At 37.9% G+C, this 16,711-nt stretch overlaps 1 protein-coding gene across 1 annotated transcript; it reads left to right on the top strand.

Annotated features, from left to right (window-relative positions):
* Positions 1-11,745: 11,745 nt before the first annotated feature.
* Positions 11,746-15,704, top strand: LOC140170972 (uncharacterized). Its single transcript, XM_072194191.1, has 3 exons — positions 11,746-12,320; positions 13,298-13,416; positions 15,430-15,704. The coding sequence occupies exons 1-3, from the start codon at positions 12,150-12,152 to the stop codon at positions 15,575-15,577; spliced, it is 438 nt and encodes a 145-aa protein (XP_072050292.1). The 5' UTR covers positions 11,746-12,149; the 3' UTR covers positions 15,578-15,704.
* The last annotated feature ends 1,007 nt before the right edge of the window (positions 15,705-16,711 follow it).

Below are 16,711 nucleotides of genomic sequence, written 5' to 3'. Positions count from 1 at the left end.
CCGTGTACAGTTTCACAATCGGCCGGCTGGTGTATTATATCATGATTATAGGCCTGGTATCGCCCTGGGGAATTGCCACGGGTATATCGCCCGCATCGTAGTCGGTGCAGAATGCGCAGTTGGCACTCATACGCGGGAGCCCGCGCGGGAGGCAACCCGGTGTGGAGTTGGTAGGTCGTGCGCAGCGGTCATGCGTTGTGGTCGGTGCAGAGGGCCCCGTGCAGTATGCACCCATTTTTGACCCAAAATCACTTTTTTTTAAAACTTAAAATCACATTTTTGACGAAAATTCACAATTTTGACCAAAAATCTCATATTTGACCAAAAATCTCATTTTGACTAAAAAAATCTCATTTTGGTCAAAATGAGATTTTGACTAAAAATCTCATTTTTGACCAAAAATCTCATTTTGACCAAAAATTTCATTTTGACCAAAAATCTCTACTTTTTGACCAAAAATCTCATTTTTGACTAAAAATCTCATTTTTGACCAAAAATCTCATTTTTGACCAAAAATCTCATTTTGACCAAAAATCTCATTTTTGACCAGAAATCTCATTTTGACTAAAAATCTACTTTTTGACCAAAAATCTCATTTTTGACCAAAAATCTCATTGTTGAGCAAAAATCTCATTTTGACCAAAAATCACATTTTGTCCAAAAATCAATTTCTCACCTTTTCATATCAGTTTACCGTAATAAGCCTCAATTTGATGATTGGACCTACTTTTAACCTTCAAATCCTAAATGGCCGCCAAATTTATCAGCTCACATAGGCTCTAATTAAAGCACTGATCATGCTGAATTGAGGGTGCAAAATACACGATACCCAGTTAAATTACACTACATGCAAGCATTAGATATTGATTAAAGTATTTGAACACAAATACAGCAATTTAATTATTTTCAGAAATAAATCTGTAATGACTTCCACATAGATGTAGGCCACCTTTTAAATCAAACTTGCCTTTTTTTTTTTCAGACCGTTTCCGGCGCACCAAATCTGTATTCGCTTCAACAAACACATTTTAAAAACCAAACATTACATTTAATAACTTTTATTTTGTAGCCAAGATGTAAGGGTATAATCATCCCAGCAAACACAAAAACGTTTTAAAATCGTTTTAGATAAGTTATATTTTGGCTTTTGGCTTAGGTAAAAACGTATTTATAACATTAAAATGTCGGGTTATAATAAAGGTCATGAAAACGTTTTAAACGTTTTGTATAAAAACACACTGCAACAATATTTTAACAATGTTTTCAAAATGCTATTGTAAACTATCAATGCAAACATTTTTGCCAAATATTTTGTCAACACATAAATAACTAATTATGTTAAAATATTTGCATCCAGCAAACACAGAAATGTTCTTAATTTTTTTTTTTTCAAAACGTTTTAATAACATTTAAATGTCGGGTTATATAAATGTCATTAAAACGTTTTTAAAACGTTATTGCAAATATTTTAGGCAAACATTTTTCGCAAAATATTTGTTCAACCCCAAAATAACATTCTGTTCAGAATGAAGTTGTATCAAGTTTTCAAAAATGTTTTTGGATTGTTATTAAAACGTTTTTATACCCTTTATATAACCCGACATTTAAACGTTTCTGTAATACATTTTATGTTTGCTGGGCAGAAGATTATCAAAAAATGTTTTTTAATGTTATGAAAACGTTTTATACCCTTAATATAACCTTTATGTAACCCGACATTTAAACGTTTTCTGAGAACCTTTTATAACCTTTTGCGAATGATCTCGAAAACATTTTGTCTTTGCTGGGATGTTTAATTTCAATTGCCTGACACGTAAGATAGAGAGGTGACGATGGAGGTAGAACTTTTTGAATGAACCTCGTATTTAATGTTAATAAGGGGTTTCCCCGGCTTGAGCATTTGGAAAATCCATTCAATATTAACTTGAAGAAAACGCGTAAAAATCTTCTTTTCACGTTACAACTTACTTAAAACTTCTGATATCATGCAAGGTATCTTTAACATATGGTTTCTAAGTCTTGACTTTTGATACGTTAACTAAACTGGAAATTGTTGACAGATTATTTCTCATGGAAGAACTTCACACTATACTTTCTTAGATTGATGATCAGATCATACAGAGGATGTGATCAATAGTTTTGGAACTGTTCTGCGCTTGCACTCCACCCTTCAACACATGTTCAAAGGATCCTTGTGCTCAGTTTTAGCTGAAGGAGATAAGCATCGAAAACGTCAACCCTATCAGTAGGCTTATTTCGCATTGATGATGTCATCACTACCAATATCAAGAAAATCTAGACCAGAATCTGTATTGCTTGCTTAGTTGTTCACCTTCTTTCTTTGTATCATGTTAAGACACATATCAAGGCAATAGCAGCTGTTTTCATTAAGCTGATAGGTTGGCGCCTAGATAGCTGTTAACCTCCGTTTTGAAGCTGGTCCGTTTCACAATTCCTGGAATTTGAGGCGGGAGTACATTCCATCTGCGGGATATATATGGAATGAAGGACCCTTTGACCCTTCATGACTAACAAGGTTAGAACTTGAACTGATGAGTAGTACGTGGCACGGTGGCACAGTCCTGGCACTAACTGCTCTTCGATGGACCCAAAGGCAGAATTTGCAGGAAGAAGGAGGGTTGATCTAGGAGTTGCTCCATGCCATTCTTTTAAAATTATGGCTCTCTCAAGTGGCCAGTTCATCCGAAATCTTTGGCTGCATCTAACCTTTCTGATGTTAAGTCAATTTTCTTGATGCTTTATACATTGTACATTGTCATGGACTATTATAGTCTGTCTATTGCATGGCCAATCTTCACTGATCTTGTTTTGATTCCTTTATCATGTGGCGCAACGACACGTCAGCTGTAACGACAAAAATAACAATTTAGGGATTATCATTTAAAATAAAAACACAACTATTTCCATAATTTACACAGAAACATTATATTTGGCATAGATAGGCCTATGCAGTATGATTAAATATGCGTAATGTAAGATAGCCCTACTGAAGGTAGACCAGTTACTCCCGACTGTTTATAGGGTCATTCTGCTATACAATTCTTAGGGCCATTCTTCGGACCAAAAAGAGGGAAATTGTAACTTAGTTATGCTCTAGTTTCTATACATGTTTAAAAACAAAACTGAGTTCGCTGAGCTGATTTACATTGAATGGCAAGTCAGACTAAGGGCGCATTACACCAAATCACTGCGCGAAAGGTGCAATTGTGATGAGTTCCGGTTAAAAGTATATGGCTATGTTCTCCGGATATATTCTTCGTGAAGTCGGCATGTTCTGATTTAAATCAAAGATGCTAACCTATTAATGACTAAAATAGATATGAAATTATACAAATCGATTTCACAAGAAAAGTAGGCCCTGACCGAATTACTGCTAACGGAACAAGTTTTAATGCTAGTTTTGCCGTTGAAATAGCGGCGTCGCCTTTCAACATTTTTTTAATAAAAAACTGAATCTGTAAAGTTCCCCAAAACTGAAACTCAAATGAAATTTCAGTCCTTAATTAATACAGAGATTACGTGAAAAAGTTAGAAATTCCAAACGTCTTTAGCTTAGGAACCGGGATCAATCCGGCCGGTATAAACCTGTTTGACATCTCAGTAATATAGGCAATATAGAATAGGTTTTTAAGGTCTTCTTCCGGGTGCACAATACTAATAAATTTTCCTACACTTTGTATGCAAAGTGGCCTCTGTTCAAATGGCTCTATACCTTTGCACAGATTTTTTGTGGGACCTGAAAGCACATCAGACATATCGAAAATTTTGAATACGGGGAATGTCCTTCTGATATTTATAAATTCGATTTTTTGAAATTTGCGATACAATAAAAAAAAATTTAGGGCAAATTATTAAAAATTGCAACTTTTGACATTTAACAGTCCTCAAAGTAAACTTAATAAATCCAAAGCCTCATCCGGTCATCCCCACTTTTCTCCGAAAAAGTTGAGATTTTTATACCACTGGAAACCTCTGGCTACATACTGTTTATGTACCAAAATTTTCTTGCAGATTAATTAATTTGTTTAGCAAAAATATCGTCAAATTTAAATTTCGTTCTGGTATGTCCAGAACGAAATTACAACAATGGCCTATAATATAGACCAGTATATTAAAAATACACATAATCATGCATAACTCGCTAACGCAAAATCGGAATCAACTGAAATTTTGGGAATACGCTTTTTTCGTGGATTATTAACTATTGATAAATATCATAAAAAGAGGATGATAGGATCACGAAATCCTAATTTAAGTGTATGTACCTGGGATGGATGAAAAGCCGACTATCAATTGAAAGTTTTGACCTTTCATATTGAAGATATATATTTTCCCCACATATCATTAGATTTATACAATTTACTTCGAGGACTGTTTCAAAAATATCAATTTTTAATGATAATCATTTGCCATAAAATATTATACATTAAAAAAAAATAGTATATCGAATTTCACAAAATAAAAATTATTTGATATTAGAAGGATATTCCTCGTATTCAAAATGCAATTAGATGTCTGATGTGCTCTCAGGTCTCACACAAAATAGGGGGCCTGCGTGAAAACGTCGCTATCCGAGCCCAAAGCCCTATTTATTTGAAAAGAACTTTATTCAACAAATTCCACTAGCCTAGCCCTAACATTACTAACTAAATATTACTGGTAGGCCCTACTACTAATACGCCTAGCCATATTTATAGGCCCCTGGGCCCTGTATCTTTTTCTTCATAAATCATTGTTATTGACATTGAAATTTATGTTATCAAAAAACTTGACGGAGTTACAACCTAGACTCCCCTACCGGTAACGTAATGTCTAAATATAAAATCATTTAATACACGACCTAGCACATCATGCACATGACATGAACATGACTAGGACGTAGTATAGGGCCTAGGGTTCACCTATCTATGCTCCCAGCAGTACCAAGCAAGACCTTTTACTGTACGATATGACTAGGGCTAGGGGCCTAGCATGCCTAGTTTGTTACATTTGCATTGGATTGCCACAGCAAATATTCCAAACTGACCGAGTCTTCTACAAAGTACAAGTCAAGGCACTGTCATGACTGTATCATGTCTGTCTAATGGTGCATTCATCGTATATACAGCATGCAGCAGGCAAGTTGCTCGAAAAACACTAACAACGAATTTGCTCACGGATACCCTCGCATTGCGCAGGCATGTATCTTAACTGCTTAGTAAGCTTAACTATTTTAACATATCCTGATGATGCAAAATGGAAAAACAAGTTGAAATATACATGCTGCAATATGTCCAAAATTCAAGTAGACTTTTAAAGAAAATTTAAATGTTTACTAACCTGTTTTATTTGCAAATTTAGGCCTCGAGTTCATGTACGTCACTCGTACGTGTGTAACTCCATTTACTTTCACTGCTGTACATTGGGCAATATCCCATAGTGTTGGGCGAAAGCGAGACGTACTTGCAAACACCTGCGCACGCACGTGCGTACCCGAAATAACTTTTGAACGCAGGTGCGTATCCATAAACACTTGCACATGTGCGTGCGTACCCATAAACACTTGCGCACACGCTTGCGTACTTGCAAACACTTGCGAACGTGCATGCGTACGCATAAACACTTGCGAACGAGTGTGTACATGCAAACACTTGCGCACACGTGTGCGTACTTTCAAATACTTGCGAATGGGCATGCGCACATGCAAATAACCTGCGCACACACGAGAGTACTCATAAACACTTGCGAACGCACATGCAAACACGAAAACACTTGCGAACTCGCATGCCAAATGCGTGCCCATAAACACTTGCGAGCGACGTTTGTACTTGCAAGTACTTGTGTACGCGCGTGCGTACCCGCAATAACTCGCGAACGCATGTGCGTACCCACAACACTTGAGCATGTGCATGCGTACCCATATACCGCAATATCATCTAACCACTTGAGATTGCGCATGCGTGCAGCATGCAAACACTTGTGCACGCGACGTGCGTGCCTTGCAAACACTTGCGAGCGTGTCATACATACCGGCAATGTTCGCAAGCGTGCACGATGAAAACTTGCAAACGTGAGTGCGTGCTCGCAAACATTTGCGAACCCGCGTGCGCACGTACTCACCAACACTTGCGAAGCAGCGTGTGTGTAGGGCCTACCGGCAATGTGCGCGAGCGTACGCGCCCACCTACAATAGCTTGCCAAACGTGCGTGTATAGGCCTATACCTATAAACACTTGCCGTCCCATGAAAAAATGAAGAGAGTGCGTTCCCCCTCTCCTGCTTTCGATCGACAACATAGAGGCCTATGATGCGGCCGGCTCCAGCCAGGGGCTAGTGGCCCGACTACATGACCGCTGCGTACGGCCCACTCACTCCACACCCGCGTATGGGTGCCGACCTCTGCACCTCTGACGCCCGGCTACGACGACGGTGATACCCGGGCATTACCCGGGGTGATATCACGTGTTAGTAAAATGGTTAAACGATTATGCGAAATAACAATAGGCCTATTAGGGACCGTTCAAAAACACTTGTTAGGGGGTCTGATGCAAAAAAAATTATCAGTTCTCAAATAGTTCAGGGTCCCCTTTTGACATAAAAATTATGGGTCAATCCCATCGAAAATCATGTAAACTCAATTATTTTCACAGGAAAATTTTTAGTTTCTGTTTTTCAAGGCCACCCCCTAGAAGGGTCAAACTTTTAAGCACCCCCCCCGCTCCCCTTTTTGCATCCCCCAACAAGTGTTTGTCGCACCAGCTTCCACCAAGTTGTAGCAATTCCCATATCAACATCAGCCCGCCAATTGAGCGGCGACGGGGCCGTGTAGCATACCCCGTACCACCCGGTGTTTTCGCGTAAGTCATTACATGCTTGTTGGAGGTAGTGAACGCCGCGGCGGGCCACTTTTGAAGAAGAGAAACGGAAGTACCTACGGTATAAATCGGGAGATCATGCGGCATGGATATAATTTACTTAATGTTAATATACTAAGCATATGCCTATTTCGTCCTAATAATACTTTATGTATTAAAAAGGCCATTAAGTTGTGCGTTGAAACATTGGTTGAAATCAGGTTGAAATTTCAACGTTGTATCAACGTTGAAGTTCAACCTGATTTCAACCTTCTTAATTTTTTGCATTGAAAGTTGGTTGAAATCAGGTTGAAATTTCAACGTTGTATCGACGTTGAAATTTCAACCTGATTTCAACCAATCTCTAGGTTGAAATCAGGTTGAAATCTGGTTAGGTTAGATTTCGACGTTGTATCAACGTTGATACAACGTCGAAATCCTAACCTGTGCCCACTGGGTAAGCTTTTAATCATGCCAACATTACCATTTTAATCTTAATTAACATGTAATAACACTTATTGTGTTGTAATTCCTTTGCTCACAAAAATACATGAATGAATGAACATTTTGTGCCTATTTCTGTGATTATTTTTGTCAGTCTCATTCACTTCTTTATTTCAGAGCTATTAACTCAAAAGAGTGGTTTTTCCACTCCTCTTTGGAGCTGTATGAGTGACCACTCCTTTTGGAGTGAAATTCACTCTCACTAAAGAGTGATTTTATTCACTCTTTTTTTCGAGTGAATTTCCTCACTCTTTTGAAGAGTGAATTTCACTCTAAAAGGAGTGGTCACTCATACAGCTCCAAGGAGGAGTGGAAAAACCACATTTTTTGAGCTGTTTTTCACTCTTTCACATTTAGAGAGAAGGCTTTCTTTTCATTTTTTCTCATTTTCTTTCCCCTTATTCCCCGGCCTTATTCCTTTTCTCCTTCTTTCCCTTTCTTTTCCCTTCTTTTCTTTATCTGTCCCCCTTCCTTTCTCTTTTTTTCCCTTACGGTTCCCCCCAGATCAGTACTCGCACAACCTGCCCACCCTACAGCCACCGGAACTTTGTACAGGTGTTGAACTTCAAACTTGCTCAAATTTTATTTAAACTGACCGATCATACCAATCCTCTAGTATTCAGAAAATGTATAGTTTGACCTATCTGAGACGTTCCATTCTTTTGTTATTACCAAAAAGGTCAAAGGTCAAATTTTTGAATCAACAGGGGTCAAAAACCTAAAAATGCTTCGATTTTGGTTTCAAAATGTTCGTTTGGTAGTACAATTCAAATAAAATAGTTTGCAGCAACTTTGCACTATCTTTTTCAACTTTCCTGGATGTTTTGTAACCTATAGATAACACAGCAAAATGGCATTGATCTTCATTTTGCTATCCATACTGCAGTTACTGTCCGTTTTCCTATACACAATACACAGTGCTCTTTCCCATTGACGCGTGACCCCTACAAATAGCCCTACGTTAAAAGTATGGGGATATGACTAGTTAACGTCGCTGTGTGAAAAATAACCGGCCAATATTAAAAGTACTCTTCTAAAGTTCTAGAAAATATAGTTTTTAACATGTCCTAAATTTTAGCTAATTTAGATGTTTGGAAATATTCGTACTTTGGTGTTTTAGTTAATGATATAGGTAATAGTACATTGCCTAGTAAACGTCGCTGTGTGAAAAATAACCGGCCAATATTAAAAGTACTCTTCTAAAATTCTAGACAATATAGTTTTGTAACATGTCCTAAATTTTTAGCTAATTTAGATGTTTGGAAATACTCGTACTTTGGTGTTTTAGGAAGGATATGTAAACGACAGATAACACCAAAAAATATGAAGAAATTATTTCCAACCCGTGTTAAGGGATCTAAAATGAGCGTTTATTGCGTTTTGACAGTATTTTTGTGGGACATGAGAGCACCTCAGACCTATCGAATTGCATTCTGAATACGAAGCATGTCTTTCTGATATGAAATAATTTTCATTTTTTGAAAATCACAATATAATACAAATTTTATGACAAATTATAAAAATTTGATATTTTTCAAATGTTTGATATATAACAGTCCTCGAAGTAAATTATATAAATCTAATGATATATTCTTAAAGTGTATGTAGCAGGGAGGAAAAGCCGACGGTCAATTGAAAATTTTGACCTTTCATATTGAAGATATGGATTTTTTCCCAAAAAGACCTTATTTTTGTTTGGTGTTTTGGGAAAAAAAATCCATATCTTCAATACGAAAGGTCAAAATTTTCAATTGATCGTCGGCTTTTTATCCCACCTACATACACTTTAAGTATAAATCATCAGATTTATAAAGTTTACTTCAAGTACTGTTAAATATCAAAAATATCAATTTTAATGATTTGCCATAAAATGTGTATTAAATTGTGAATTTCAAAAAATCAAAATTATTTGATATCAGAATGACATTCTTCGTATTCAGAATGCAATTCGATATGTCTGATGTGCTGTAATGTCCCAAAATAAATACTGTCCAAACGTTCATACCCCAGCCCTTAAGTCAACAATCATTATGTTGCTCATTTTCAAGAATGCTGGTTTACAAAAAGCACGCCATTGTCTCATTTCGTGAACAAAGGTACACATACCATTGTTTCCTTTCGTTTCCTTTATAATCGGTTACCCAACTGAAGCTATGAATACCAGCTTTATTGCGATATCGCACATGAAAACAGACACTTGTGCACAACCAGAGAAGATCCGATTTAATCAGTTGAGCTGTTTCAATGAGTGTTATCTTGGTTTAATAGCTTTTAATGGGGTTAAGTCCTGCAAAGGTCGAGATGAATTCTACTGTAGACATGACTGCATCATGCATGTAAGATGACATTCCTGCCCCAGCGGGGGGCAGGGGGGCTGGAGCCCCCCATTTTGAACCCTTGCCCCTGTTTGCCCCCCCAAATGAAAAAGTTAAAGTAGGCCTACTTCTGAGAGTTATTAATTAACCTCATATCTGGTCATTTTAACCTTAAAAAACACAAATTTTTGCGCGCTTCGCGCGCATTTATTCCACTTTTTTTTACCATATGTCACCAGTTTAGCTTCAATATGCCAAAAATTTTCACGCGCTTCGCGCGCATTTGTACCATACACTTCTTTTGTCGCCAAAAGGTGCTGCATTCCTGCCCTCTCATTCATTACAACAAGTTAACACAGGCATGATGACAAACTATAATTAGCCTTGCTTAATTTACATACAGCCAAAGGGTCCAATCAAAACGCGCTGCTGTTTCAGAAGTAATGAATAAACAACAGTTGGTCGTTGAGCTATCACGTATTGACCTGATGTGACCCCATGAAAGCAATCAATTTCGTATGTAAATGAGATAGAGAGAACCGCACAGCGCATGCTCATCATCAACATGGACAAACAAATGAGTTACGGACCAAGGAGAAACTGCAATCATTATTCGGGGAGGGGTGACGTGATTCGTGATGCCCTCGACGAAGGCATTTATTTTATTGCAAAAACGCAAATAAATGGAATATTTTTCTTCTTTAATATCTGTTCATAAATTGTAAAGACCTACGGAAAAGAAAACCAATAAACAGAATTTCCAAAATACAAAAACTAGGCCTACCCATCAAGCCCGGCCGAACATTGCATCGTGTATTTAGTAAATGAACCGGAATATTTTATTTAGTTTATATTCACAGATTTTATTTCAACGTAATGTTTCCCAAATTCTAAAACTTAATTTTGGAATACTGATAATATTTCATTATTAAGTCACGATGCAAGGAAAAAGGTAATAAAAACCAGAAACCAATTGCTTTAAACTATCAATGAATATTATAGTACCATTAAAAATTGCACGAAAAGCGATATAAACCCCCCAATTGAAAGTGCGTGCTCCCAGATCGTCATTACCGCTATGTGTGTATAATGACGTCATGCCATTCATAAAATGAGTCGATCACGCGCTGCAGAGTGGGTCATTAGCATGTTATTTGATGGAATGTTTGAGATCGAAAGATGCCTATGAATATTGGACAGGTACCTATGGTAAAAATATGTCGAATGCCTTGATATTTGGCTCGAATGTGCTTTAGGGTCGACAGAAACTATTGGGCGTGTTACTATTGCTATGGAGTGGATGAGTGACACATAAATCGACTCCGGCCGTTGAGGTTTCGCTTCATCGGTGGGTAATTCCCAGAGCATGTGTTTTCAATGGAACTTGACCGGAACAGAGGGTGGCGAGTTGTAAAACTTATAGGTTTCGAAGCATGCATATTTTTTTCACAAAAGAATACATGTTTGGTATTGATGGTTAGAGGAAATATTGAATTTACATAGGAAACAGTTACTTTAGGCCGTATAAAATTAATGTTTTGGTTCTCGTCCCCTCCCTCCTCAATTTCTGGGATTTATCAGATTTTTTTTTTTTTTTTTTTAGATTTTTCAATTATTTTAGACTTTGGAATGATTTATGAATTTTTCATACATATAAATAAGTTTATTAGAGAACAAGGTCCACTTCCAAGTCTTTTTGTGGTACTCTAGGGGTTTATCCTCAGAATCTCTCATTTGAAAAAAAAAAAAAAAAGTGCCTCATCGTTTCCTCGAGCACTGTTGGAAAAGACCAAAAACTACTGACAATGCTGATTTTACATTGAAAAAAACACCTCCCTCCCTCATCAATTCATGAAAATCCTCTGGACGAGAACCAAAATATTAATTTTATATGGCCTTATCAAAAATTTGTTTCTGTTAGGAACAGGAGATTCTCAAAAATGGGGTACATGCATTTAGCCCATACCAAGCTATGCATGAAAATACGGCGTGTTATTGGCCATGTGTCATGCATTGAAGGATGTCCATTTACTTGTTGTAATGTTATTATGTTTGCCCCCGCTTGCCCCCACACCACCTCAATGCCTTCGGCAAAATATTTCCCTAAGTTCAGGTGTGCCATTTGCGCATGCGCGAAAGTAGTTTGATTGACAGATTTCACCTCTGACCTCGATCAGCTGTTTTTGCGACAGTCATAACACTGACAGAAGTATCCAGTTGCGAAAATCGAATTATTTGCCTCATTTTAGCGACGTGCTTGGACTAGTTTGCAATAGTAATATTAGTATTCAATTCACTGAATATTTAGAGAAGCAAATGACATGATGGATAAGGACAGTTTAAGGCCACGGACATCGAATATACCACGAAAACTAGCTCGTTCACGTAGCGTTTTCGTTGTCCCACTGGCCTACTACACGTAGATTGCCTGGCGATCGGAGTGTTATCGTCAGAGCACCTCGGACTACACGAAAACATGACGAGATTTGTCCCATTCACCACTGCATCACACAGATCTTTTGTTCATGCACTGTCATGTCATGACTGTACATTCATGATCATTGCAATACAGTGTATGTCGTGTATGTGTATACCGTTCTCCTGGCTGAGTATGTTGGGTGTGTTGTTTGTACCTCGACTCTGCAAGGTGAGTTTCTTTTTATAACTCATTAATTTTTTTAATGCACAAGTAAAACTAAACGACACAACATTAATTTTAACTGGCAGTGAGGATTCGCTATAGTATAGACGAATCCAACGAGCCAAGTCATTGTCAGGATTTGGTCGGCCATTAGGCCAAGTAAAATAAAAACATGTTTCACGTCCGGGTTTTCGAAAAAAAGGAGGAAGGGGGTCTTTTTATTTTCTATTTTTTATCACAAAATTGGTGTAAATAGCCATACTTAGAGCTCAGTGTTTTAGCGTATACAATAATGCCTGGAAAAAGGAGGAGAGTTACTCCCCCTCAAATGATCACAAAACCTTCCTAACGTGTTTCTTGTATCTTAACAAGGCTATAGAAAGCATCCTAACTTCCTAGACATATATTTTGAAAAGTTATAACCGAATTTCAAAAAATAAAAATATATTTGAAGAAACCTCAAAAAGGAAGCGGAGGGGACGTGAAACATGTTTATTTTTTTATTTGGCCTTATTAGGGTCCCTGCATGCACCAAACAGGTGTTGTGAGTGCCCAATTGGGTGGATTAAACCCGCTTAAAATTTGATGTGAGATTCTTTTGTGTTGTAAACTGTCATCATTCTTTTGTCTGCGTGTAACACGGGTGGTAGAATGCAGTTTAAAATATCCTTCAAGGGCGCATCATTTCACATTTTAGGTGAGATAGTTTGTCCCCGTCATGCTATGGCCGCCATTGAGGTGCAGGAATGCGTGAAATTTGATTCGTCTATAGGAAAATATGATTTTGACTTCATCTTCAGTCTCAATCCCAACCCACAGCAAGTGAGCAAACATAAAGTCTTGATTTTTGCAGAGTATGTAGGCCTACTATATGTTTACAAAGCAATCGTGTAAAAACAGAATTTTGAAAAATATTCAGGGCTTTCCCTTAGCAAATGTTACAATGGCTTTAATTACAATGTCATACTGTATTGTCTTTCCAGAAACTGGCACACGAAAGGTCCATTCTGCAAGGCATATCTTCCAAAAATCTGAACTATAAACACACGCTGAAGCAAAGCACCTGCAACCGAACAGCACAGCTTTCCTTATTGAGGAGGATGTAAGTAATTTCATTTACAAAGTTGTAGCCAAGGGGTGCAGCACACCACACAAAATGCCAATACCTTATTCCTATGTGTTCCTATATTTAATTCTCAGGCACGACAGGTATATATGAAATGAAAGTGCCCTCTGACAAAAAAAAAAAATAAAAGAGAAAATCAGAAGGGCAAAAGAAAAGAAAAGGGACAAGGAACCCTTTTCACCGAAATTAACCTGATCATGACCGAAAATAGTGTAAAATACTGAAATTTTTTTGCGTATACGTCCCAATAAAGCCTTTTTAGAAGCTCAAAGACATACAACCTCTCTATGTATAATTGTATGATGCAACTTTTTTTGCAATGCTGAGTTTTTTGTGTACCACCTAAGTTTTATTTTGCCCTCCTTACTAAAAAAGATGGCTATGCCCATGAAACTATGCACGACTAGTAGACTTAGTAAATTACAGATTAGTGCTTTAAATCTGTCTCCGCTCTCACAGTTCATAAAAAAAAATTAAAATTGCAAAATGATTGCAAGTGACTACTTTTGACTTTATGACCTTTGACCTCACACCTATTGAAATAGCATATCATGACTCTGCTACAATAATTTATCATTTTGGAAGGAAAATCTAAAAATTTAAAAAGATAGTACATTAACCCTAACACTGACCCATGCTTTTTGGTATCGGAAGTCAGAGAAGATCCGAATTTTTCAAGAAGAAGAAGAATTTTTGACTTGGCACCCCCCGGAAATCGAACCTTTGACCCCTCGCATGGCAAGCGAAGGATCGCGGACCGGTAGCTGCTCGGGTTATTGCTGCCCGCCAGCAATTCCGTGAGCATATCACACTTCGGTTGATTGCGTCATCGCAGACCCTGGGATGCATGCATGTTATGAATTTTTCATTGTGGTATTTTGTGGTTTTTACTGGTGTTAGGGGTAGAGGACACTCTAATCTGGAAAAATACATCTTTTTTAACCCTAACACTGACCCATGCTTTTTGGTATCGGAAGTCAGAGAAGATCCGAATTTTTCAAGAAGAAGAAGAATTTTGACTTGGCACCCCGGATTCGAACCTTTGACCCCTCGCATGGCAAGCTTAACGATCGCGGACCGGTAGCTGCTCGGGTTATTGCTGCCCGGCCAGCAATTCCGTTGTCCAACCTGCCTTCGATCGCCAGCGCAGACCCTGGGATGCATGCATGTTATGAATTTTTCATTGTGGTATTTTGTGGTTTTTACTGGTGTTAGGGGTAGAGGACACTCTAATCTGGAAAAATACATCTTTTTTAACCCTAACACTGACCCATGCTTTTGGTATCGGAAGTCAGAGAAGATCCGAATTTTTCAAGAAGAAGAAGAATTTTGACTTGGCACCTTTTGGATTGAACCTTTGACCCCTCGCATGCCAAGCGAACGATCGCGGACCGGTAGCTGCTCGGGTTATTGCTGCCCGCCAGCAATTCTGTGAGCATATCACACTTCGGTTGATTGCGTCATCGCGGACCCTGGGATGAATGCATGTTATGAATTTTTCATCGTGGTATTTTGTGGTTTTTACTGGTGTTAGGGTTAAGGCTTTAAGGGAGTACTACACCCTGGCCAATTTTGTGCTTATTTTTTGCATTTTTCGCATAAAAATTATAGCACATTGGTGACAAGTAAGATATGTATAGGGCAAGGACTCCCAACTACTGTACTGAAAATTCAGCAACTCAAAGCAAGTAGTTATTGATTTTTTGATCAAATATTGGTTTTCCTCATTTTTGACTGTAACTCCACAACTGTTGTCTGTGCTGATATAAAATTTCCAGTGCAGTAGTTGTAGTCCTTGCCCCTATAATATACATATCTTACTTGTCCCCAATGCCCTATAATTTTTGAGAAAAATGCACAAATAGGCACAAAATTGGGCAGGGGTGTAGTACCCCCTTAAGGCACACAAACAGCCTAGATACCATAATCCTGATAATAATGTGTAATAATTAATCATTGGCTATTATTTTATTTTATTCCAATTTCCAGGTGCAGCAGTACTACTGAGGATACTGGTTTCGTGAAAGACAAAGAGGATGATGGTTTGGAAGTCAACAGCTGGCATCTGTTATCTGTCGCATCACTTGCTAGCCGTACTATAGGGCTTTTTAAACACACTATATCCGAGAACTGCTAAAACCCACTAACCGCTCCACCCAAAAGGGGGAATTAGCAGTCTGGGTTTAGCAGTTCTCTGGATATAGCCAGGTTTTACGATATAGCATGGTTTTGGACCACCACAGTCAAAAGGCCGTAGTAGGGCTATCACCGCATGCATTGAAAACTTTCCCAACATTATGTCAACAATTAAAATTTTTGAAGAAAATCTTTTCTGGAGGGTGAACATTTGATGAGAACTTAAATACTTGCATAGTAATTTATGTGGTGCATAAACTAACTAGTAAATGTTTGCTCCAATTATTAAAATAATAAGGACCTCAACAAATGACTCTGACATCATGTGATGTAATCGTAATGCATAGTTCCTTACAGGCTGTAAAAGTTGCATGGAATTATTGGAAATGTTCTAGGCACTTTTCTTTGGTTTGCCTCAAATTCAGCAGTGACGCTCAATGTCTTTTCATGGCTGCGCCACACGAACCACCCTTTTTTTGCTACACAATTAACTATACGCACACGATTCAATACGGCGCCCACTAAAATATGCACCTACGTCACTACTGAACTTGAGGGGAACCAATGTATAGCCAAGGTTCCCTAGTCCAAAAATACGGATCGCTAGTCCGAAAAAATAGGAAATGGTTCACAAGTCCAAAAATAAATAAGGTTTACAAGACCTTAGCAATGGAAAATCTGCAGCCATTAGGACTAGCGACCATTTTTTTCTTGGACTAGTGACATTTATGACTAAGCGCACCTTAGGATTAGCGGATGCAGGATAGAGTAATTGTAGACCAAATTGTTTAGTAGCTGCTACTGGTTTACCTTCATCCCCGTAAATATGATGAGTATCCAGTCCACTAATCAAGGGTTTAGGACCAGAAGGCCTAACTGCAATAGCTGCCCCATAGACATTTTGATAATTTATCTAAAATATGACACTTGGCAGCTATTGCAGATAAGGCCTCGTTAATGTCTGTTATTTATTAAATAAATAAAAGAAGACCCTACATGTAAACCCTTAACATAAAACTAAAATAAAAGAAGGTCCTACATGTAAACCCTTGACTTATAAATGCTTTTAAAGGAGTGTAAGTGTTCATAGTTTATTATTGGCAGACACTGTTTCTTTCATGAAAGCTGTGACTGT

This window comes from Amphiura filiformis, chromosome 1, assembly GCF_039555335.1.
Source record: "Amphiura filiformis chromosome 1, Afil_fr2py, whole genome shotgun sequence".
NCBI lineage: Eukaryota > Metazoa > Echinodermata > Ophiuroidea > Amphilepidida > Amphiuridae > Amphiura > Amphiura filiformis.
This window is presented reverse-complemented; position numbering and strand designations above follow the sequence as displayed.

Bases quoted from the DNA above. Each gene is read 5' to 3' on its own strand.
- LOC140170972 (XM_072194191.1), top strand. From the start codon at position 12,150: ATGACGAGATTTGTCCCATTCACCACTGCATCACACAGATCTTTTGTT. The intron at 12,321-13,297 runs GTGAGTTTCTTT...TTGTCTTTCCAG, and splicing joins TTGTACCTCGACTCTGCAAG to AAACTGGCACACGAAAGGTC. The intron at 13,417-15,429 runs GTAAGTAATTTC...TCCAATTTCCAG, and splicing joins CTTTCCTTATTGAGGAGGAT to GTGCAGCAGTACTACTGAGG.